Source organism: Saccoglossus kowalevskii, chromosome 20, assembly GCF_978046115.1.
Source record: "Saccoglossus kowalevskii chromosome 20, keSacKowa6.1, whole genome shotgun sequence".
NCBI lineage: Eukaryota > Metazoa > Hemichordata > Enteropneusta > Harrimaniidae > Saccoglossus > Saccoglossus kowalevskii.
Window position 1 is genome coordinate 21,241,883 of NC_140660.1, and position 24,626 is coordinate 21,266,508.

Here is a 24,626-nt window from a genome sequence, read left to right on the forward strand (position 1 = left end):
CGCGCTTATATTCAGTATTGTGCTAATGTATAAAATTTAATAACAATTGTATTACGAGAAAGATGGGTCATGATATTACTAACAATGCATGCAGAATGTTTTTTAGTTCAATGTGTGGTGTTGCGGTGTTGTAGAGCTGTGCCATCGTAGGTTTAAACAATATTGACATGCAATGTGTTACGTTTGACAGAGAAGTTCGACATTGATTAAACGACAACAATCACCGCAAACAAACTTATTTTCAATATATTTGGTTATTATTCAAACTTGGGTAAGTTTTAGGAAAGCTTCAACATTTTCATGAAACTGTAGCACAATGGCAATGCGGCGGTGCGTTTCTGTAGCTTCAAAATTAGTAGTGTAAACGTTCATCATCTAGAATATAGTGAAATCTTTCAAAATATCATCTTTGATGATGGACAACTGACTGAAGATCAGAGATTTTGAACTTTTGAACGGCATTTGAGTCATGCGTCATAGAAGCGCTTCGTCGCCAGATGGCGCGATTTATAGAAAAGGTGTATTGACAAAAACCTTTGATATTCGTGCCAGTAGCTACAAACACAGAACATGCCAGAAATTAGGTACCGCGCACTTGGCGCGTGCTATCATATATCTTACTTATTTTTGGCGGCAGTCGCCATCCCGGTTCGCCTTACATACGGGGTTTGTAGGTCAATGCATACATTTGCACCAGGACGGCTTTTAGTCTATAAAGGCGTTGTGGTAATAAAACAATAACAATGTTGAGTGCCTGGTATTGGCACAATTTAGTAGATCAGACACTTGGCGACAAACACCTTGATCTGCAAACGCCACAATATGACATAACACGACGAATTAGAGAAATAATGGAATGAATAATCCAGAAAATAACATAACCGTATACTATTTTTTTGTACAAACAAGTATTACATCTCGCTTATTTTTGTCTATGGAAGTGAAATATATTGTTTTTAAGCAGAAATTAAATAAATTATGGGCCATAAGAAACTCATGGGATGACGGCAGAAAAATATTAGTTTTCCTTCATGTAGATTTCTGATATGTTGTACATGATAAATTTACATTTTTTGTTTTCCCTTTGAATTTTTTTCCGAAGATTTAGGTGTGCAGATTTGTGTCCATTATTGGTCCCTGCAAGATTTGTTCCCAATTCTGACTTCCACCTTCAGAATTTAAACTTACCACTATGCAAGTATTACCAATATATCAGCAATTCTCGTAATCCACAATAGGCAATAGACAATACAATGATGTTACTTTAAAATATGTATTGTTATTAATGATTGTCATGTAAAAAAATTATAGAATATGATTTGTATGGGTTCAGAAAAATACGTATTTTTTTTGTAAGAATGCCTTGAAGTTGCATTCCCACTTTGCAAAATATACTCTCTGAATACAGAGATTTTTTTCCCTTGGAAATCAGTTATACCAGATGTGTTTGCCCGAGGGATAAGACACTCAAATACTCTCAAAATAAAATAGACTGAAAAAAGGAGACAGTTATCTAATTTTATTATTTCATATATTTTTTAGCTAAACCTGCATAATTTGTTATCACATTTTTATCTTCTTTTTATCTTCTTGCGGAGTGTGAGACAACTTTAAATCATAGAAAATAAATATGTCGTTTTAAACATATTTTAACTTTTCTTTATATAATTTATAGAAATATCCGTATTTTGCAAAATAATCTTCTCGTGAAAAAAAATTCTTGTTAGTCAAGAAAATAATAATTTGCTAATTTGACCATTTTATTCACCTCCCACAAATATATTATGTATATTCCCTAACTCGATATGCCATCGCATGTGACTAGCGCCACCAACGCCTGTCGCCGACAATGACTAGCAATTTTATAAACTGACAATTCGTCCAAAACATTTTGTAAATTTACATGTTATTCTTACATTAAATTATCTAAAAATAAATTAAAATACCTAATAAATTGAATATCTGAATATTTGTATATTTAAACGTGTCATAGACTAGCTTTTTTGTAATATTAGAACAAGTACGAATGACAAGCTACAAATTACATGAAGGCGAAACAAGGTAATACTGTAATTTCGATATATTCTACGTAAATCGCTGAATATTCTCAAACGTATTACACCGTAACTCGCAATTTCTTGCTGTAAATATGGAGAGAGAAGTCGACTTTCTTGGAAAATAACGCGCAGTTTCTAGTAAGTTGAAAAAACGTTTTTTAAGAAAGCCAAATATAGCGGAAGCGAGCGAGCAGTTTGGAACACTTGCGAGGACCCTTGAAAACCAGGAGTGTCCCCAATATGCTGGTCTGTGTTGCTTAGCTCAGGCGAGATGCGAACAGACGCTGGCGAATTCACCCGGGGAGACACACGCATTATTTCTACATACTGCCGAGAATGATGACTGCTTGTACTGCACTCATTTTGATTACAATCTTACGGCCGTCATCAACTGCCATAACCACACAGTACGAGTACTGACTGAGCAGAAACAACCCGCCCTGGCAGCTGTCCACTTAGTGTACAAGATTATAGCAGACTGTACAACTCAAACGTACAGTATGACTGTCTGAGGTTTACAGTAAGCTCTGATAGTCTCTAAAAATATATGTCCACCGCTGTTGGCGTGTACATTTGTATTATTATAAATCTGGAGCACGTGGAATGTTACTGGAAATGTATGGAAAATAATGAGGGCGAAATCGAAATCATTTTTTGTCATATAGTCTAGTAGAGATGTGACCTTTGGAAATTAGTTTCGTATGTTCATGGACGTTTGTGTTTGCCGAGACACCGACCGACTAGATATCATTATATTTAAATTAAATGAATAAAATCGTGGCTGGTCAATGGTGTAATTCTCACGTCACCATACGGGTACCAACATGCAAACTACATTGTAGTAAGTACAATTGGGAATCAATCACCTGATGTTATTTTTCTTGTTCTCAAATATGGCCTGATAATGTTATCTAGAATTATGAATACCCTATAATGCCATAATTGTAATTACTTTTTCTTAAAAAAAATATTTAGAAAGTCACTTGTTTATTATTAGTATTTCCAATTCATATTCCGGTTCGGAATACTAACGATGATCATCTTATATTATAAAAACATGTTAAGCACAGCGTTATGTAAATCAAATCACTACGAAACAAATTGCATTTTTTGGCAACCAATATCATATATTTCGTAATACAGTTCTGCATATACAAGGATATTATTACATAATAAATGCCACGAATTCCAATAAAGTAACTGATTAATAATGATATATAAAAATAAAAGGTCACGTTTATCTGTCTCTGGAGTAAAATTATTCATTACGTGAGATTCGTGTTCTTATGATGTTCTCCTGTCAATTATGATAATTATTTATTCAACAATAATTTCTGTTCGAATGTACACACAAATATAGAGTGAATCCTGCTTTAAAACACACAGGGCGCGTAGAGAAAACACTGCTTCAAAATCGTAAATGTCATACTAAAATGATCAGTGCTTGATTGGGACGGGTTTTCCAGGTAACTCCTAAACTTGTCCGGTAAACTATGCTTCACTTTAATCTCTTAATGTCAATTTTATTAGGCGTGTTTACATGATGTGCCAATGTTTGAATTGCCTGCTGTATTTCAGACATATTCCACGTAGTCTTGTCATCAGTGGATTTAGGGTTGGTTACGTCATATACGTCCAACCATTGTCGTAAAGTGGTCACTGCCTTCTGAACATCGACCACTCTACCTATCTCACCTTGTTTGGTGTTGATAGAAGTGTTCACGTAATGGTCCACTGCACGTTGCCGTACATCCTTCTTTTGTTCCATAACCTCTGGTCGTATTGCCAACTCCTCATAAGCGCCTGATTTCGGTGTATTGACGTAGTCCATCTCTGTCTTATTTTGCTCATCGTGAAAGTTTAAAGACTGGTATTCATTTTTGCCCGCATTGTCTTGGTCATTAGCATGAACATTTGTGATAAGGTCTTGATATGTACGATTACTTGTTTCTTCCAAGTTTGTCATTTCTTTCTCTTCTACAGATTTGAATCTGTTTGGTAAAACAACAAGCGTAATTGTTTTAACGTGTGTAAATAGGTAATTTTCCGTTCACTGCGAGTTCTCGCGTAATGCATGAAAAACGCGGAATCTCTCTCTTTTCAGTTTTTAGTTCAATGTCAAAAATAGCCTTACTTCATCAAAATTGAACATCATCAAATGTTTACACCAAATTATATGAGCGTGAAAATTGTTTCGCGTTTGTCGAATCCCACGCGATGTTTTGACGCCACTACGAGGTTATGATTTTTGTTTGTTCTGTTTTCACGTTTGATTTCACACATAACACGGGATCGCACGCTGAACGGAAAATGTTTGCCGGCATGTTCAGATATTAATAAAATTGTCGTACAAGTGATGTGGGCCCATATATAAGGCGGAAATACAGATCACACCAATTACATGCACAAGACTGTGTTCTATATTTTCTATATTATATGATAAACCTACGTATTTTCATGTTGGTAGCTTATATTTCAGACAATGACATCATAAATATTAATGATTGAATCAACAATCCAACTTACCTTACTCTTCTGCACAGAAATATATACATCAATACGATTAGTGTGACAACAATAAGGGTAACAGCAACACTAACCCCTACACATACACCTAGACTCGTCTCTGTAATAACAATTCTAAAATGTGTTGAGTATCACAGAGGGATTAGAAATGCATCTAATCACAGACATTGCATGATATATGCCAGATAACGCAGAAATAACAAATACTGACATATACATCATGAATACAATTTATGCTTTACTAATCACCTGTCTGATTGAATTGCTTTCCACACATCTCTTCCTTGCTCTCACTTGACGGGAGACTAGATTTGAAAGTGGTATCATACACAAATGTGTTGTCTCCACTAAGTGTCGAGCTGTACTTAGAAGTATCGTCAGTACCTTATAAGATGAAATGGTAGAATTGTTTCAATTGTTTTAAATACAAAACAACACTTTTCATGGCAAGTTACAGAACAATATTGCAGTTGTTTACATGGTACTAAAAACACACAATAAAATAGAACATATTTTTCAAAAGTGAAAAACATAAAAAAATGTCTGAATGTGAAATACTTACCTGTGGATTCCACACTCAGCTTATTTTGGTGAGTACTGTGAGTCATTTTCTGTATAGTACTAGATGAAGGTGTTGATGAACTGGCTATAACTGAAATACACATAAAATCACATTATGGGTAATGTATGCATTTTATAATTTATACAGTTGTATCAGTCAATAATTCGTGCATATATAGTCGCTGTCGTTGATTAAAAAAATGCAAAATTTTGTAATATGAAAAATATAACAAAACGCAACAGGAAACTTTGGTAACTATTGTATAACTTTTTCTTGGCTAATATAAATTTTATGTTGTCATGTTGCTATGAATTACTTGGAATTTGTTATACTGTATGGTCATCATACTAGTTTAGAAGACACTGTCCAAGTGAACAGTGAATACATTATGGCATCATGTAGTACCTTAATAGAATGTGATTAGAATTTTAGCATGTAAACGGTTTCAAACAATTTCATTCATTAGATTCTTATAACTCCTTGACAACAGTATACGGCTGTCAAGACTAGTACAGAAACAATTGGTCTCAACACACAGTTGGTGTGAAATTGTACACAAGAGCAATAGACAACAGTAGTAAATCAGACGACCCTCCAGTATCATGTATTTTTGATCAATTAATACACTGAATGGATGCACATCAACACTCCCGATATCAAGGGCAAATTTTGAAACGAAAATGAAGTAAACCTTTAAAAACGCCTCTAAAAGTGAAACAAAGAATACCAAAATCCGTACGCAGCGCCCTCACTGTCAGATTTGATATTTTGAGGTGTGCAGCCACTTTTATTACCTAAATTGATTCGAGTCCTTTCGTTGCAGATCGCCTGGTTTATTTATGTTGATATGTTTATGGATGGTATGTCGTTTATTGTATGGTATGCGATATTGAAATATATAGCTATTGGTGTGTCTTGATTTAGTCTAGAAAGATGTCAGGCCTGTAATGTTTGTTGTAAATTTATACTGGCATCCGTGAACTCGCCACACTCGTGTCAGTAGTTTACAAGATTAATCAACCGTTGATGTATATAATATAATGTATGTTATGTTATAAAGGTATGTAACTTTATTATCTATTACCAATGAACGCTCTGAACAATACGATTGCAAAATTATAGGTGTGTAATAGGTGTGTACAACAACGCAAACCCGATTACGCGGATAAGTAAATAAACTTGTTCTCCCAGAATCACTCATTTGCATCACTAACAAAACCAATTGTAACAATCACAGCATTATGATGTTGTGGTCAGCGCAAAATTCTCCACTCCACTTGCAAACCATTTGTGAAATGTAAATGTTTGATTCTATATATCTAATGTGCAAACTGAAATAATGGAAATACAATTTAAACTTGCCTTTATCCACACTATAATATGTGTATAATATGTACCTATTAATTGGTATTGCTTGATTGAGTTTACATTGTCAGAAAATATCCTCTTTATCGTAATACATGCTAGGTGGTGAAACGTCTTGTTTACTTTTAATCTCCTTACATTGTTTTTTCAAGACATACCACCTTTAGAACAGAATTCTTGTGAAACTGATAGTACACGTATTTCAACGCAATGTTGATGGTATTCGGCATTATTTACATTTGACAGTTTGTTGTAGAAGGAATAGTACTAGATAATAATTGCACATGTGTATGCACCTAAATGAGTTATTTTTCATGGCGAAGTACAAATGTCAACATCGATTTACCTTGGTATGTCAATGCAAATCCCAAATATGTGTTCATATCTGAATTAGAATAAAATTGTAACCACAATATATTTCCAGAACTGTACACTGTCATGTTGTGCCATGTAATATGTGGTGCCATTACGTCATCACCATCTCTTATATCCAGGTAATCACCAGTACTTATCATAATCATCAATAAACTAAGCTGAATTATATGGTTGTCTTCAACTGTAATCGTCCATGTACAATTCTGGTTTTCTGGATACATGCCAGGAAAGTTTGGGGAATATATATAACCACTATCACCAGTGTACTGTCCTCCACATGCACCGATAGTAGCTGTAACATAATTGATATTGAAATTAATCATTCACTATTTTCAAATATTTTCAGGCATTAATTATTCAACGAGATGATGTTTAGTTATAACAGATAGTTTAACAAATAAGGTAGATGATTCTAATTTGATGAACATAACAGAAAAGCCATCATTATTTGGAGAATTGTCACCAAATTTACATCAGACAAAAGTTAAATGTTGTATGAAATCGAATCGAATACATGTGTGAGTCGCTTTTTAAATGTATAGAATTGTATATGTGTGATTGACTTCCGTGTGTCCCATAGAACATAACAAAGCTGTGCTGAATTAGATGTAGTAAAAAATAAGGGAGTTACAACTCCCTTTTTCATTCGTGAAAATGGTAATTATAGAAAATCTATTTTTTGAACAGTTACTTTTTAACATAACATATTGTTCATTACAATTCAGACACAAGTGTATTGTCTATAAATTCACAAACAAGAACATCGGGGAATACAGACCTAACTAAACTAAGGAGTTTCAACGGGTATACAAGTTTGTTTGTATCATAATAAGCCTTACCTGACTTCATGGGCTACATTCACATAGAGAGGTTCTACAAATAAACTTACTATCATAGACATCTAATTGGTAATCACCACCACATCCTTGTATGTAAGGTTCAGTACCAGTATCTCCACTACATTGTTGGGTACCATAGGATACATATTCGTTGATCATCTCTCCAGGTACAGCTTCACCGTATTGCTGGCAATCAGTGTCGTCATCACCACAGTAACATTCATCTTCACTGAGAAGTACTGCTATTGGTTTAGAGTTGTCTCTACATGTCTTGATGCATCCTTGAATTGTGGTAATAGAGTTTCCATGAGTGTACATGTTTGATGATGGTGGGAATATTCTGTTAGGATTCAGTCCTTCTTTGTAACGACCTAGAAAACCTGGAACTAAAATATAATTGTATGTGAGTGTATGTTGTTTTATTGCTATATGCGGCCAAATTTATTAATACATATACCATTACCTCACTCGTTTAATGGCAGTTGAACTATATATTGAGATTTGCCTGTGTTGAGATGTAAACACACATTTATTTATATTAATTTCGATTTTGCAAAAATGAGGTTGTCAATCGATAATGAAACACTTCCATAAAAGAGAAATATGTAGTTTTGAGCAGATGTTGAACTGTCCTGTTATTTTAGCTCCCATGTTATAATAGTGGTATTTTTTTAATATGGACTCAAAAAATCAAAACTGACAACGTAATGGCATACAGAGCACAATAATGAATCCAGAGATAAAGTTAAGATTTCGCAACTTTACCACTGTTAATTACTAAAAGCGAAGTCCACGGGATGACGTTTAGACGATTCTATTCTCACAAGCTGATATTGTAGTTATATGAATATTCAAAATTATTCTTATTTACAAAATGATTTCATATCCTTAGTACTTTGCAAGATATCAGAAATAGTTTATCATTCGTTAGTTTCAAAAATCACCTTGATGTTCGACCATAATCAACACGTCAAATATTTGCGTATTCCACAACAATAACAAGTACGTTTTCTGAAGTACATGCAACGGTGATATCGGAGCTAATGTGTGGCAATGTGTTCGGAGCAATATTGATATTTTTTCTCGCACTACTACTCACAATGCCAGTATTTACCGTTCACTACGAGATACCACGTTATGTGTGATGATGGTCAACTTTGATAGAATGAAAAACAAATTTCTCTTTCTCTCCGACAGATGAACATTTTGACATTAAAAATATAGGAATTCAAGTTCAATTTTTTTGGCAGACGTTCGAACCGCGTCTTTCACAAATAATGTGAGATCTGACAGTGAACGAAATATTACCTATTAGAGAGGTTTGGCAGACTGAGCGTAATACGCCAACGCGTACTGTAAGGTATCAATAACGTCACGGTTCGGCGTAAATACGCAGATTAGAACGTCAAACATTTTTGTTATAAGGTGAGTAAAAACATTACGATGCAATGGATTTTAAGTTATTCGTAAATAGCCTTAAATGTCACCCACAGTTCAACTCGTCAAAATATCTCACAATGATATTAAATATTAACACCCTCCTGTTGTGGGTATGCGTAGGCTGGTAACCGTGTATTTTTCTCGTACTGGAGGACAAAAAGACACTATTTAATATTTTCTTCGATAATTCATTAAAAGGGAAGACTTTTTATTCATACAATATGACATTGTCATAAAAACAGCCAAGGGATATATGTTTTGATATTTCCAACTCGTAAATATGATTTTCAATTTCCTACTCAATATACAATCAATTATAATACTCAGAATATATAATATACTCGTGACATAAATCATACCATTGGATCAATTATAAAAGCCACACATTTCTGATTGTGACATATTTAGTCCGATTCTAGTTATCCTCACTCAACTATAAATTATAATTATTGTTTTCTCCATGGAATTCTGGAAAACTGGAAGTAATGAAACCTATAGACACAAATACATGTGGCATTGAGTTCAAGCAATCTGAAATCAAATCGTGTAAAATAGCCCATACAGAACAGAAGTGTTATTTACAATTTATAAATACTTACAATAGCAGGTAACTCCAGCTTGATTATCTTGACAATTATTACAAGACTCAGTACTAGGTATTGTACAGTCATTAAGTGACGTGTCTGATACGTCACAACTGATATCACATACACTCACTGGTAGATTACTGACACCATATTCACTGTTACCCCACGTCCACATCACATCTACAAAACCTAGAATCAAACACACTTTATATTGCCGAATAAACACAATTATATGTCAGAGTATGAAATGAATTGTACAATAGATAAAATAACACTATATGTTAACCCATATCTCTAAAAAGGAGACGTATAACAAATATTCAGTTCACATTACCTAATTGTTTACACACAACCCGTGCTTCAATCGAATCCCATTTCAGTGTATCCATTGCACATACCAATCCCCATTCACCATTTTCTCTTCGTACCTCTACTCTTCCTTCAAATGGTGTGTGACCTCCTGATAGTCTCACGTCAACTTAAACATAAAAGTGGAGTATTTATATAAATAATATAAAACGGAGTACGGAGTAATTAGAGCGATTTTACGAAAGTTACCCGGAAGCGCCTGCAATCAATATTGAATGATGATGTAATTTTATGTTCACATTTCATTCAAGGTACTAAATAATAATGAGTCGAGTTTTATTGCTACAAGTAGAGTGGCGGCACGGAAGCAATTGCATTGTTATGTAAGATTCTGGAATTGAAAACATGTGATATTAAAAGTAGTCAACATGACATGTGACCTTATTTAGGGGATAAGGAAGTAGTTAAGCAGCGCGAGTGGTCGTACCTGAAACAGTGTACGTTTCGTTTTTGTTTGTTGTTTTTTTAATTTGGAAAAATAAATAATTTATGTCAATAAGAATGAAATCATTACTAGTATCGTGGATTGTGGAGACCACTCCTACTTGACTTTTCATTGATATACTTGAATGCGGAAGTAAGAGAACGGTGAAAACTGAACTAATTTACACACCGTGTAGTTGAACGGGTATAAATACGGTGACTTAAACAATTCAGCACAACATAGTAATTACTGTCACAATGTTTTAGTTTTAACAGGATAACTGCGTTTAGAAATAGTGCAACAATAATTCAACAAACATTTTACTTCCTCATACGGATTCACGTTTCCAACAAATTGATAAATACTGACACGATTGTAAAATACAAAGAATACATAGTATTACCTTGTGCATGTACTACAGATATACATACATATATGATGGTTAATAACAGTGAATACACACGTAATATCGTCATAATCATTACACTGTACAGTACTGAAGTCACACCAAGGTATTATAACCACAGTTCGTATTGACTCTACAGTGTGATATACCAACAATAGAAAATGGATTGGTGCTATTCATATGTTAATATACCTTCTCTTTGACTTGTCTCACCTTGCTGACAGTGTGTCAAGGTTACGGGGTAGACGTCTCTGTGTCCTAGCTTCGGGTAAACACACACTACCGTGCTGTACAGTGATTATGCAGTTATCTGACATATCACGACAATTTATGTTTCTTCAGCTTTACTGGGTCGGAGCTGGCAGATCAGAAAGATATATTTATAAGAAAGTATACAAGCTTTATTATTAAATTTCAATAGGAAATTATTTGTCATCGTTGATACTGACGTGATAGGTTGTCACTCTATATAAAGGTGTTCGCCGCTACGTTCATTGAACACTTTGTGTCATCCAACGCTGTACTATAGATATATGTTATATAGAATTACACCGACCGTGAAATACTGTACAATGTCGGAATTAGTGTTAGTCATTACGGAAAATATTATGTAAATGTCTGTTATATTTTATAACAATGGTCATTTGAAGAATGAGAAAAATGTCCGATTCAACACGCAGGTACTAGTACTTGCCGATATAAATAATACTCGCTATCAAATAATCTATATAGTTGAATTATGAATTACATATTCCGTTATCCCAATTTTAGCAGTTTTGCTTTGCCACAATAGTCGTTACATTAGACTTAAAAAAACGCTGCCCATATGTATCTCTTAGCAACCTGTATTGCTTTATCATTGGTTGAGACTGTTTAACATAATAGAGATAGCAAATTATTGACGCTACATTTTGAATCGACATATAATTTGTTTTTATGATTTTTTATTATTCGTTAGCTGATATTACCAAAATTACATGCTAATTATGTATTTTTTTTAAACTTCCGAAAAACAAATTAATATTCTTGCTTGTTTATGTAACAAAACAATATTACCTTGTCTATTGACTGTACACACATACACACGTATATGGTAATTAATGTGTTTGCAATCCAGTTGTGTTTTGTAAAACACATATTGAGATGTGACGTTATCCAGAATACAATGGGGTAAAGTGTACAATGGAAAGTGAGACGAGGTTTTGACCTTTGACACTTGGCTATATGCCACATACACGAGGTACGAAACACTGAAAAAACTATTCAGAGTTCGATGACACTCCATGAAAGCTGGTGGTGGCTGGTGATATGCCTCGTGTAAAACCCTTGAAAGTCACATCCTCGTAATACTGGGGTAATTCAATGTAAATGTGACTGACACAAACCATTAATTTAATTTAATTTAAAGCGATCCTAAATGCGGCCTTAATTTATAGTTGTGTATATTCTAAACTGTATTCGAAATAAAATTGCAGTGGTTTAATTTTGTTTTAATTATAACTGTAGCTTGGATAGGCATTTGAAGTGCTTGCCATGGAGGCCATTCATGGAGGGGAATAATTAACGAACGAACATATTTAACATCCGGGTACTTTTCAAAGATATGACGTTTTAGTATCTGATCGCATTCGTATACGCCATTGCACATAGCCGTTCATGCTGCTAAGCATTGTGTACTATTAATATAAACTCAATTTTTATATGCACAGTGTGCTTTTTAAAACTTGGGTTAGAGCCTTATGCGTTTGAAACACAGTATTCTGAGAGTGAAAGCCCAATTGCGTTAAAGTACCGTACTTCCCCGAATGTAAGCCCCTCCCGAGTATGAAGCCCATCCCTATGTTTTTACTTGGTATTTATTTATTGGTTTTTACTGGGCGTCGACGATATTCTTTAAAATATGTCTGTAAAAGGTGTGTTTCATTTCATAATAATCGTGATTGGCATGTTAGTTTGGTTCATGCTTTTAGTTTAATGAGAAAACTCGCATTAATTTCAAGTTCAAAATACATGGCGAACGTACACAACGTGATTCGCATCATTTCTATTCTGTCATTTACTCAGGATAAACATCGATGTTGCAATTCTGGAGTAATCCATATTTCTTTGAGTAGTAGCCTTCGAAAAGCCAAAAATGTGATCGTCAAGGCGTGTACCTGGTTATTGGGCATGGTTTACTTTGAGACTATCATGAAAGGCCTAGGGTGAACGATGAGACATGTTGGCGACCGAGAAAGGTGTTTAAATTCTTCCTCCACACTCAGTTTACCCACGGTTACTATTAACAGTCGTTTATATCTCGGAAATTGCGAATCGCCAGTTTTTAGGTGAAAAAATCATCTTTTTTCGTTGCAATCAGTGCTACAGATCGCATTTTAACATTGCGGTAATTCACTTCCGCATTGCGCTAAAAAATCATCGTCAATAATCGGAAAATTTCATCATTACGACACATCATTTTGATTGGTTAATGAAAGACATGACCTGTTATGTCAAAGGAAGTTGTTCCAGGTCAAATCGTGCTGAAAAACCTCATGGTGGAAAATTGTTTTGCGTCGAGAGTTTGCGTACGATCGAAAACATACTAAAACGAAGATAATGATAAATGCCTTCGTCCACTGTTTCCTCACAGACCCTACCCATTATTTCACCGTAAATTCAGACGGTATGTAAATCGTATTGTAATAAAATGTGTGTGTTTTTTAAGAACATGTTTGTTTCTTCATTGTAAGTATCGTTCAAATCAATGACGCATTTTTTTTCAAAAATAAGTATTATTTTCCCGAGCCCGGCGTGGTGAACGAATATTTTTTTGGATGATTTTTCGTTGTTTGCAAGATGGTTACAGTGTTTAACCCCAAAACAAAATCATTTTTCTGAGTTGGTCCTCGAGTACAAGCTCATCCCTTACTTTTCCTTTACGTGTTCGTGCCCCCGGGCTTATGATCAGGGAAGTACGGTATACTGTGAAGATTCAGATCAGTCCAGTGTGAGTGATGAGAGTATATCGTTGACGATGCCCCTTGTTCGGATGAAAGTTTTATTTCAAATTACACGGAAGTCTGTGAACAATCTGCTTGGTGTTCCTGTGACGCTTGTCCCATGATTTGCCAGTGCAGCCCCTGAATACATGGACGAAAATGTTTCCACCACCACCCTACGAACTCAAGATTGCATACTCCAGCATCCATACTTTGAATAATTTGCACGCCGCACAGTGCAGTACTGGAAACAGCATTTATTAGACAGTTAGACAAAAAACAAAACAAAATGCCTGTCTCGATCAATCGCACATCCATAATGTTTGTATGATGATATGCTTGTAAATAACATTAACGTAAAAGTCGAAACAACCTAGACTAGAAGTCAATTCACCAGTCCAGCCAGCTATGGCTCCCTAAGTTGCTTATATTTAATCAGATACTATTTCGTCATCATGCTTTGTTACCTTACCTGTTTATACCACATGAAGGCGTTTTTTTTTATGGCAAGATGGCGCAAATGGAAGTCCTTCGCAGGTTTATGGTTTCTCATATTTAAATCATCATAACTCTGAAGATAATCATTTTTTTTTCAAATTTATAATCAATATACATAACTTGATAAATACAAACACCAAAATAGGCTCTATTTAGTTCCCCTTTAATTAAGTTAGTGTTTATTGTCCTTGAACAGTGTTTTCAATTGACTGACAACCGCCGCCCTTTGTAAAACTTTAAATCCATTTGATATTTTGTGATTTATGATTACGCATATGGGAGAGTGCTTTGATTGTGGTTGAATTAATAATATGAATTAATCATACTCATTTCTAAAACAGTAATAAACTTCTATATTTGTATTATGAACTGAGGTTGCTATTTTCAATGCAGCTACAAAAAGGTATGGGAATAGGGGGTCGGCCTGGCAGACCCCCATCTCTACAAATAAATTAGCAGTTGTGAAGCCTTAGTTCGTATCACAAGACATGGCCCCATTATAGAACTTTCTCGCCCAGTTAATATTTAACTAGACTCGAACATTCAAACCCCTGAAATATGATCGATGATCCAAGGAATCGAATTACTTTTTTTAAGTCTGGTGAGAGTAGCACGCATTTATTTTTGTTGAGAATACCACAATGCGTCAACCCCAATGAAACCACCGTTCACGAATGCACATTGACCGGGACGAATATTTAATACGCTAGCCATACAGTAGCCTTATAAGCAATCTTAACATCTACCTTAATCAGAAATATTGTCCCGATTAGTGAATTGTCTCGAGTAGTTTTGTCAACTGTCGGCTGTTCAGTCTGTGTGGTAGACCGCCACGTGTCAAGGGTCAACACCTCGTCTCACTTTTCATTGTACACCTATCTCCATTGTGTGTGGGTTAACGATACATCGCACTATGTGTTTCAAGAGACAACGCCTGATTGTGTGCATACTAATCACTATATATGTGTGTATACCTACTGTCAATTGTCAAGGTATTTTTCTCATTGAGAATTACCTTTTTTGAGATTCATTTGTTATAATTTTAGCACCAGCTCATGTACAGTCACTGTACTTCCTTATTTATTGATCACAGTGTACGCAGTTATTTATTTAAGAATACACCACAAAACGTGACAATAATAGTTAAGTATGAGACGATTGTTTGTTTGTGTTGCGTATAAATATATAAATTGCTTAGACGTATGATATAGACCTTGATCCACGGCGTTTCAGGAGCGGGTATTATTTAAATTCGGTCGTCGGTTGTCTACTGCTACTGTTTCAGAGGCAGTCAACGACATAACGTAAATATCGCCAACTTTTACAAAGCCATTGGTCCATGGCTAGGTATGACCGTGTTAATGGTAAGCACTGTGAACATATAATAATTCATCTGAATTATACAGCATCATTAAAAACTGATTTTAAAAGATCGAGATTTAGTATAAGCCCGAAATGTTTAATAAATAGTCATTATATATATATATATAAAAAAGAGTTGTTGCTGTGACTTGTCAAACTGTTAAAAAAACGTCACAAATACATAATTACGTCAGCGCATTGTTTGTATTTTCGTTACCCTCCAGCAGTGTACCCAACCCTTACTTTTTTTTCAATTTGCTAGCATGCTCATTAGCATGATGAATCTAAAAAATTAGATTATCAGTATTTATTTATTGTGGTTCACTTATATATCACGTGGAATCACAGTGAGATAACCAGTAATAGCATGACGACCAGCGAAGCAACTGAATTTAGAAATGGTTACTAGATAAATACATGGCTATGAAGGTCATGTGTCTTTGTCTCGTTCATGAAATAGAAATAACAAGGTATAAAATGACATTGAAAAGTCTATACACTTTGTATATGAATCATTTCTGATAAATCAAAGTACATAATATATCGGGTTTCAAAATACAAGAAAGGGAAATTAGCAAAGACTACAGGAACATGCTTTAATAATTATCTATAATTATATAATTCTCACTAAAGTGAGTATTTTTCAGGAATATACATTTGATATTATGGCAAAAATTCATCAATAAAGGTAAATACAAAAAACAGTCGTGATACTACTTGTATTCGAAACTTTATAAAAACACTTACTTCAGGCTATTACTATATTAATACAACTATAACATGACATTCTGAGAGACTGGTAACACTAGATTATATAATAATCACCAGTTTATATGTTTCAGTTGATGTGAGATTATCAGGAGGTGTGACACCATTCCAAGGAAGAGTAGAGATACGACGAGACAATGGTGAATGGGGATTGGTATGTGCAATGAATTCACAAAAATGGGATTCGATTGAAGCACGGGTTGTGTGTAAACAATTAGGTACTGTGATAAACTGAATATATATATACAATACTGTTACATTATTTCTATATATAGTATATATTATTTGTTATATAAACATGTGAGCTTGTTTTTATTATTATCAATTATTATTATCAATAGATAGTTAATATGTATTCGATTTCAGGTTTTGTAGATGCCATGTGGACGTGGAGTAACAGTGAATATGGTGTCAGTAATCTACCAGTGAGTGTATGTGATATCAGTTGTGACGTATCAGCCACGTCACTTAATGATTGTACAATATCTAGTACTGAGTCTTGTAATAATTGTCAAGATAATCAAGCTGGAGTTACCTGCTATTGTGAGTATTTATAAATTGTAAATATTTCTTTTGGATTGTAAAAAACATTTATACGATTTGAGTTAAGATTGGTTAAACTCAATGTCATACGTATTTGTGGTAGTAATAACTACATTACAGTAACTATGGGAGCTACGATTTCCAACACTCTCAAATTCAATAGAGAGAACAATAATACTAATAAAAGTTGATGATGTGAGGGACTTGGCATTTAACAGAATATTATATATCGATTGTGAGATGTTTTTCCTTATTTGTTTCCAGAGGTTGGATGATAAAACACATTGTTGTCTTATTAATGTACCTTACAAAATGTACTCTGTAAAATATCTGCTTGGAATTGCATATTCCTCTGCATATTTAGCGCACGTGTTTCATTGATCCCGGCATTTACGATATATACACAGTCACCCCAACTGTGTCCACAATTTTTGGATGTAGTGATTAATGATAACATTCTATTTTTTTAACAAATGAGATCAATTACTGAACACTTTGCGCCAGTTATATAGTTGAATCGCAGCCCACAATATAACACGATAAACGGGGGTTTATAAAGATAGTAATAATAAAAATCATAATAATAAAAATATTTCCGTTTTATAATTCAACGGATGCAGTATACCATCATACCAACAGAAAATAATAATTTATACGAGTGAGTTAATGGTACATATGTAAATATATTTGCTTAGTGCGCTACAAATATTATTATTCATTAAAATGAAATTAATCACATACTATTACATTTTAGTTCCAGGTTTTCTAGGTCGTTACAAAGAAGGAGATCAAAACAGAATATTTCAACCATCATCAAACATGTACACTCCTGGAAACTCTATTACCACAATTCAAGGATGCATCCAGACATGTAGAGACAACTCTAAACCAATAGCAGTACTTAATAGTGCAGATGAATGTTACTGTGGTGATGACGACACTGATTACCAACAATACGGTGAAGCTGTGCCTGGAGAGATGATCAACGAATATGTATCCTATGGTACCCTACAATGTAGTGGAGATACTGGTACTGGACCTTACATTCAAGGATGTGGTGGTCATTACCAATTAGATGTCTATGATAGTAAGTTTATTTGGTTTTATCTTTTTTGTAAGATGAGCACACTGATGGAAAAAATATAAAATTTCCGACAAGAATAACAAATAGACATGTTGCTATTTGACTACCATCTCCTTAGTTTCGTCTTAGATTCGCTAGTTTGTTTTACTTGTTAAAATTACATTAAAAAATGTACATTACACAAACGTATACAATACAACCGTGTTGAAATTGAGATGCCATACCGTTCTCATAGAATAAAACATTTCTAAATCTTTAATTATCAACTACATCTGTGAGTTATCACTCTCTATTATTCAAATTGGAGCATTAAAATTCACATTTAGCTGCGAAAAAATTGAACAGTTATTAACTGGACTGATGGGTATTTAATATTTGTCTCCCGATGTACTGATTATTCATTGAAACACAGCCAATGTTAATAAGTGTAACATCGGGAAGGCAAATCATTATACACCCCGAATTTTACAGTTAATAAATGTATTATCATCTCAAAATCGGGAGGGTACCTATACATCAGAATGTCTATAGTTTCTGCGGCAAGGACTGCAGACGTGACGTCCAACTATTTGGCACAATAGTCGAGACAATATCACGCTACAAGATATTTATCCTACTGGTATTTTCAATGTATCTCGGTTGACAAATACTCATCTGGTGCCTCACAATCAACCTGGCTTCGTTTGTTTACATATTCAATTTAAGATCGATTAAAGATGACGCGGCATTGTGGTTTTCAGCATCTTTATTTACAATATTGTTTCGACTATCGCAGTAATCGAGTTTGCCGAACCTGTCGGTATTTGGACTTTTAGCATTTCAGCGGCCCGCTCGGTGCTTGCGTGGTTCGTCCTACATACAGACAATATTAGAGGCATGTCTATGTAAATGTAGCACACAAATGGGAAATAAATTGGTAGAGAACAATGTTAAAATACAATTAACAAAATACACAGTCCTTCGTTTAAGTCATTCGAATGGATTCTTTCGTGGTCAATACAGCTACTATTATCCAACGTGGAGGACAGTACATTGGTAATAGTGATTATAGCGACGCATATCTGCATAAACTATTCACTGTTTAGCATCTTGGCCATGGTGGTGTTTGGAATAAATAACTCAATGATTTCGAGCACTGTCTCAAAATATAGAACTGGTCAAGTTTCGACTTCACTGTTTACTTAATAATTCGATGATAGCTCTTATGCTTTCATTGCATTGTCATTTGTGTTGTTTTAGATATTTTTATTATTCCCTATAGGACTTTTTGTAAGGGTTAGATATGTTACTTTCACTTTTCCGAGGATTAGTGTCAGTTTATTCCGAAATTACTCAAATAAAGTATTTCACTAATGATTTATCAATCCCATTTGTTAAACAAAGAGATCTTAAACTTCCAGATTGCATGTACAAGTTTAATTCAGACCCCCCACTGACAAATTATAAATACAAGTAAAACGATGAGTAACAATAATAGTAGTTGTAGTTGAACATACAACGCCACACGGTGCACTTCTGAATCTCATGGTCTCATATATAAGTATCACATGTTAATTGTAATTTCTATTTTTAATACATAGTAACTAAAATTTCTTGTATAGTTAAGTAAAGTAGTGTAGCCTAAGTTTGGTAATAGGCGTTTTTTTGTTCACTGCGAGAGGGGAATACCGATCGTCTGCCGCAAATATCGAATGATTTGATTTCAAATTTAAATTTCTTTGTCATAGTTCAATGTCGAAATGCCGATCTTTGATGAGGGAATAATGTGTTGAGATAACCTTACATCATCAAAATGGACCATCATCAAATGACTATAACATATTGTTAAGCGTTGAAATACAACAACATATTTTTGTATTTGTCGAATCCCACGCGATGTTTTAACGTCCTTGGGACGCTATGACCTTCGTTTGTCCTGTTTTTCGTTTTCTCAAATAACGCGGGATCTCACAGGGAACAGAAAACGTTCTATAATAAAGTGTATCTGCGGCTAATGTAAGTTCTTTCTCAATAATGACCACTGTGGATCATGGATCCATTTATTCACCACGGCTTTCAACTGTACTTATTTTTGGTAATGTACAAATGTAACCATCATACTCATTGTCACACATGCTATTATTTACTCCATTGAAACGTCTCGCCGCTTTCTGTCACAATAAGATAGTTATCACGAGTATATACATATTGTTTTTGCGTGCGATATGAATATGACTTTCAATATTCCTATTCTCGACCCAGGATTGATGTTAAAATGTCCATCATACGATTACTCTAGTAGTAGTGGTAATTAATATATGATATGATGGTGACCTGGTTTCTAGTATGACGTTATGCTGGTTTTATACCACATTTGGTAGGGGAAACGTCGTCTGTCTACCAAGAAATAATTTTTAAACTCATAGTTGCTGTCGACATAGGAAGTAAAGTAAGCAAATAACACCGAATAAACGGCAAGGTAAAGACTATGTCTAATTATAGTAAATACGTACTGCGTGCGTGACTCGAACCGGCGCTCGCGTACGGCACCTAATCGCCTAGCTTCACGCCACTACACGTCTTCCCCTCGGCCACCGGGCATCCCCAAAGAAAGGATGCTTAATAACCGAGCTTATTACGTGCAGAGAACGTGAAACCCGTCCACGCGATACGCGCCACACAGCATGGCCAGAATGCGGCAAAGGCCTTCAGATCTGGCTGTAGTAGGATGGTGAAAGTAATGGTACAGCATTTTAACAGTGAATAAGTACTGAGAAATAATTTTTAAACTCATAGTTGCTGTCGACATAGGAAGTAAAGTAAGCAAATAACACCGAATAAACGGCAAGGTAAAGACTATGTCTAATTATAGTAAATACGTACTGCGTGCGTGACTCGAACCGGCGCTCGCGTACGGCACCTAATCGCCTAGCTTCACGCCACTACACGTCTTCCCCTCGGCCACCGGGCATCCCCAAAGAAAGGATGCTTAATAACCGAGCTTATTACGTGCAGAGAACGTGAAACCCGTCCACGCGATACGCGCCACACAGCATGGCCAGAATGCGGCAAAGGCCTTCAGATCTGGCTGTAGTAGGATGGTGAAAGTAATGGTACAGCATTTTAACAGTGAATAAGTACTGAGAAATAATTTTTAAACTCATAGTTGCTGTCGACATAGGAAGTAAAGTAAGCAAATAACACCGAATAAACGGCAAGGTAAAGACTATGTCTAATTATAGTAAATACGTACTGCGTGCGTGACTCGAACCGGCGCTCGCGTACGGCACCTAATCGCCTAGCTTCACGCCACTACACGTCTTCCCCTCGGCCACCGGGCATCCCCAAAGAAAGGATGCTTAATAACCGAGCTTATTACGTGCAGAGAACGTGAAACCCGTCCACGCGATACGCGCCACACAGCATGGCCAGAATGCGGCAAAGGCCTTCAGATCTGGCTGTAGTAGGATGGTGAAAGTAATGGTACAGCATTTTAACAGTGAATAAGTACTGAGAAATAATTTTTAAACTCATAGTTGCTGTCGACATAGGAAGTAAAGTAAGCAAATAACACCGAATAAACGGCAAGGTAAAGACTATGTCTAATTATAGTAAATACGTACTGCGTGCGTGACTCGAACCGGCGCTCGCGTACGGCACCTAATCGCCTAGCTTCACGCCACTACACGTCTTCCCCTCGGCCACCGGGCATCCCCAAAGAAAGGATGCTTAATAACCGAGCTTATTACGTGCAGAGAACGTGAAACCCGTCCACGCGATACGCGCCACACAGCATGGCCAGAATGCGGCAAAGGCCTTCAGATCTGGCTGTAGTAGGATGGTGAAAGTAATGGTACAGCATTTTAACAGTGAATAAGTACTGAGAAATAATTTTTAAACTCATAGTTGCTGTCGACATAGGAAGTAAAGTAAGCAAATAACACCGAATAAACGGCAAGGTAAAGACTATGTCTAATTATAGTAAATACGTACTGCGTGCGTGACTCGAACCGGCGCTCGCGTACGGCACCTAATCGCCTAGCTTCACGCCACTACACGTCTTCCTCTCGGCCACCGGGCATCCCCAAAGAAAGGATGCTTAATAACCGAGCTTATTACGTGCAGAGAACGTGAAACCCGTCCACGCGATACGCGCCACACAGCATGGCCAGAATGCGGCAAAGGCCTTCAGATCTGGCTGTAGTAGGATGGTGAAAGTAATGGTACAGCATTTTAACAGTGAATAAGTACTGAGAAATAATTTTTAAACTCATAGTTGCTGTCGACATAGGAAGTAAAGTAAGCAAATAACACCGAATAAACGGCAAGGTAAAGACTATGTCTAATTATAGTAAATACGTACTGCGTGCGTGACTCGAACCGGCGCTCGCGTACGGCACCTAATCGCCTAGCTTCACGCCACTACACGTCTTCCCCTCGGCCACCGGGCATCCCCAAAGAAAGGATGCTTAATAACCGAGCTTATTACGTGCAGAGAACGTGAAACCCGTCCACGCGATACGCGCCACACAGCATGGCCAGAATGCGGCAAAGGCCTTCAGATCTGGCTGTAGTAGGATGGTGAAAGTAATGGTACAGCATTTTAACAGTGAATAAGTACTGAGAAATAATTTTTAAACTCATAGTTGCTGTCGACATAGGAAGTAAAGTAAGCAAATAACACCGAATAAACGGCAAGGTAAAGACTATGTCTAATTATAGTAAATACGTACTGCGTGCGTGACTCGAACCGGCGCTCGCGTACGGCACCTAATCGCCTAGCTTCACGCCACTACACGTCTTCCCCTCGGCCACCGGGCATCCCCAAAGAAAGGATGCTTAATAACCGAGCTTATTACGTGCAGAGAACGTGAAACCCGTCCACGCGATACGCGCCACACAGCATGGCCAGAATGCGGCAAAGGCCTTCAGATCTGGCTGTAGTAGGATGGTGAAAGTAATGGTACAGCATTTTAACAGTGAATAAGTACTGAGAAATAATTTTTAAACTCATAGGACATAGGAAGTAAAGTAAGCAAATAACACCGAATAAACGGCAAGGTAAAGACTATGTCTAATTATAGTAAATACGTACTGCGTGCGTGACTCGAACCGGCGCTCGCGTACGGCACCTAATCGCCTAGCTTCACGCCACTACACGTCTTCCCCTCGGCCACCGGGCATCCCCAAAGAAAGGATGCTTAATAACCGAGCTTATTACGTGCAGAGAACGTGAAACCCGTCCACGCGATACGCGCCACACAGCATGGCCAGAATGCGGCAAAGGCCTTCAGATCTGGCTGTAGTAGGATGGTGAAAGTAATGGTACAGCATTTTAACAGTGAATAAGTACTGAGAAATAATTTTTAAACTCATAGTTGCTGTCTACCAATATTTATAGTCACAGTGTTCCATAGAAACAATGTCATCTCATCGGGCAGTCGTATGTAAACCATGTTTCGCTTACTTCCGAATCACGAGAAGATAAATTGCTATTGCATTCCACGTTGAAATAGAAGGGGGGTAAAGACAATGTTATTTATTTGAAACATCATTAATTATATAATTAATGAAGTGTGAATCAAAGTCAAAGTTTTTAAAGCGCAAATCAAGGAGTCTGTTTGATATACTGGTTTGACCCAACACATATTCAAGAAAAGATACACAATTTATATAAAAAGTCGGTTTATAAATCAATTTTAAAGATGTTTAAGGTATAATTGGAACACAATTAGTTGCGTGTCAACAGATGACAAGTGGAGTATCAACACTGACAGCGTAATAATAATAAATAAATTGACAGCTACCGTCGGCACATGTGGTGGACAGTACACTGGTGACAGAGGTTATATATATTCCCCAAACTTTCCTGGCAAGTATCCAGATGATCAGAATTGTATATGGATCATTACAGTTGAAGACAACCATATAATTCAACTTAGTATGTTGATGTATAAGATAAACACTAGTGATTTTCTGAATATACGAGATGGTAGTGACGTAACAGCGCCACAGATTACATGGAACAGCATGACAGTGTACAGTTCTGGAAATATATTATGGTTACAATTTTATTCCAGCTCAGATATGAACACAGATTTGGGATTTGCGTTGACATATCAAGGTAAATCAGTGTTAGTTGTGTTACTTATTATCATTATTATTATAATATATCATTATAATTTAGATTACTAGCATTCCACGGATGAAGAACACTGTTGAACATATGAAAGTAAACAATATGAACTTATAAACTTGTGATGGTCTGTTAAATTATAATCGCTCAAATTTGTATTTATTAATGTCCTTGCTTATTTGCAAACCGTGTATTACTCTGAGTTTGTGTTTTGGCATATATTTTGCTTTCAAAGGGTTCTCTAATACCGTAGGTTAGAAATGCGTTCGATTGTTACTCGCATAGAAATTGCAAAATCATTAGATCTTTATCACATATCAACGTG

General features: G+C 35.8%; 2 protein-coding genes across 2 annotated transcripts; one reads left to right on the top strand and one right to left on the bottom strand.

The window, feature by feature from the left end:
• Positions 1-3,158: 3,158 nt before the first annotated feature.
• LOC144355707 (uncharacterized) lies at positions 3,159-11,081 on the bottom strand. The gene is made up of 9 exons (XM_085494439.1): positions 10,948-11,081; positions 10,086-10,229; positions 9,764-9,940; positions 7,775-8,110; positions 6,857-7,177; positions 5,146-5,235; positions 4,833-4,967; positions 4,584-4,683; positions 3,159-4,048 (listed from the first exon to the last, which is right to left on the bottom strand). Exons 1-9 carry the CDS (start codon positions 11,024-11,026, stop codon positions 3,556-3,558), a joined length of 1,875 nt encoding a protein of 624 aa, XP_085350565.1. The 5' UTR covers positions 11,027-11,081; the 3' UTR covers positions 3,159-3,555.
• Positions 11,082-17,856: 6,775 nt separating this feature from the next.
• On the top strand, positions 17,857-24,123 carry LOC146730126 (kremen protein 1-like; the record flags this gene model as incomplete). The annotated part of the gene is made up of 2 exons (XM_085494440.1): positions 17,857-18,189; positions 23,969-24,123. Coding segments are annotated over exons 1-2 (423 nt in total), but the record flags the coding sequence as incomplete, so codon positions are not given.
• Positions 24,124-24,626: the final 503 nt, after the last annotated feature.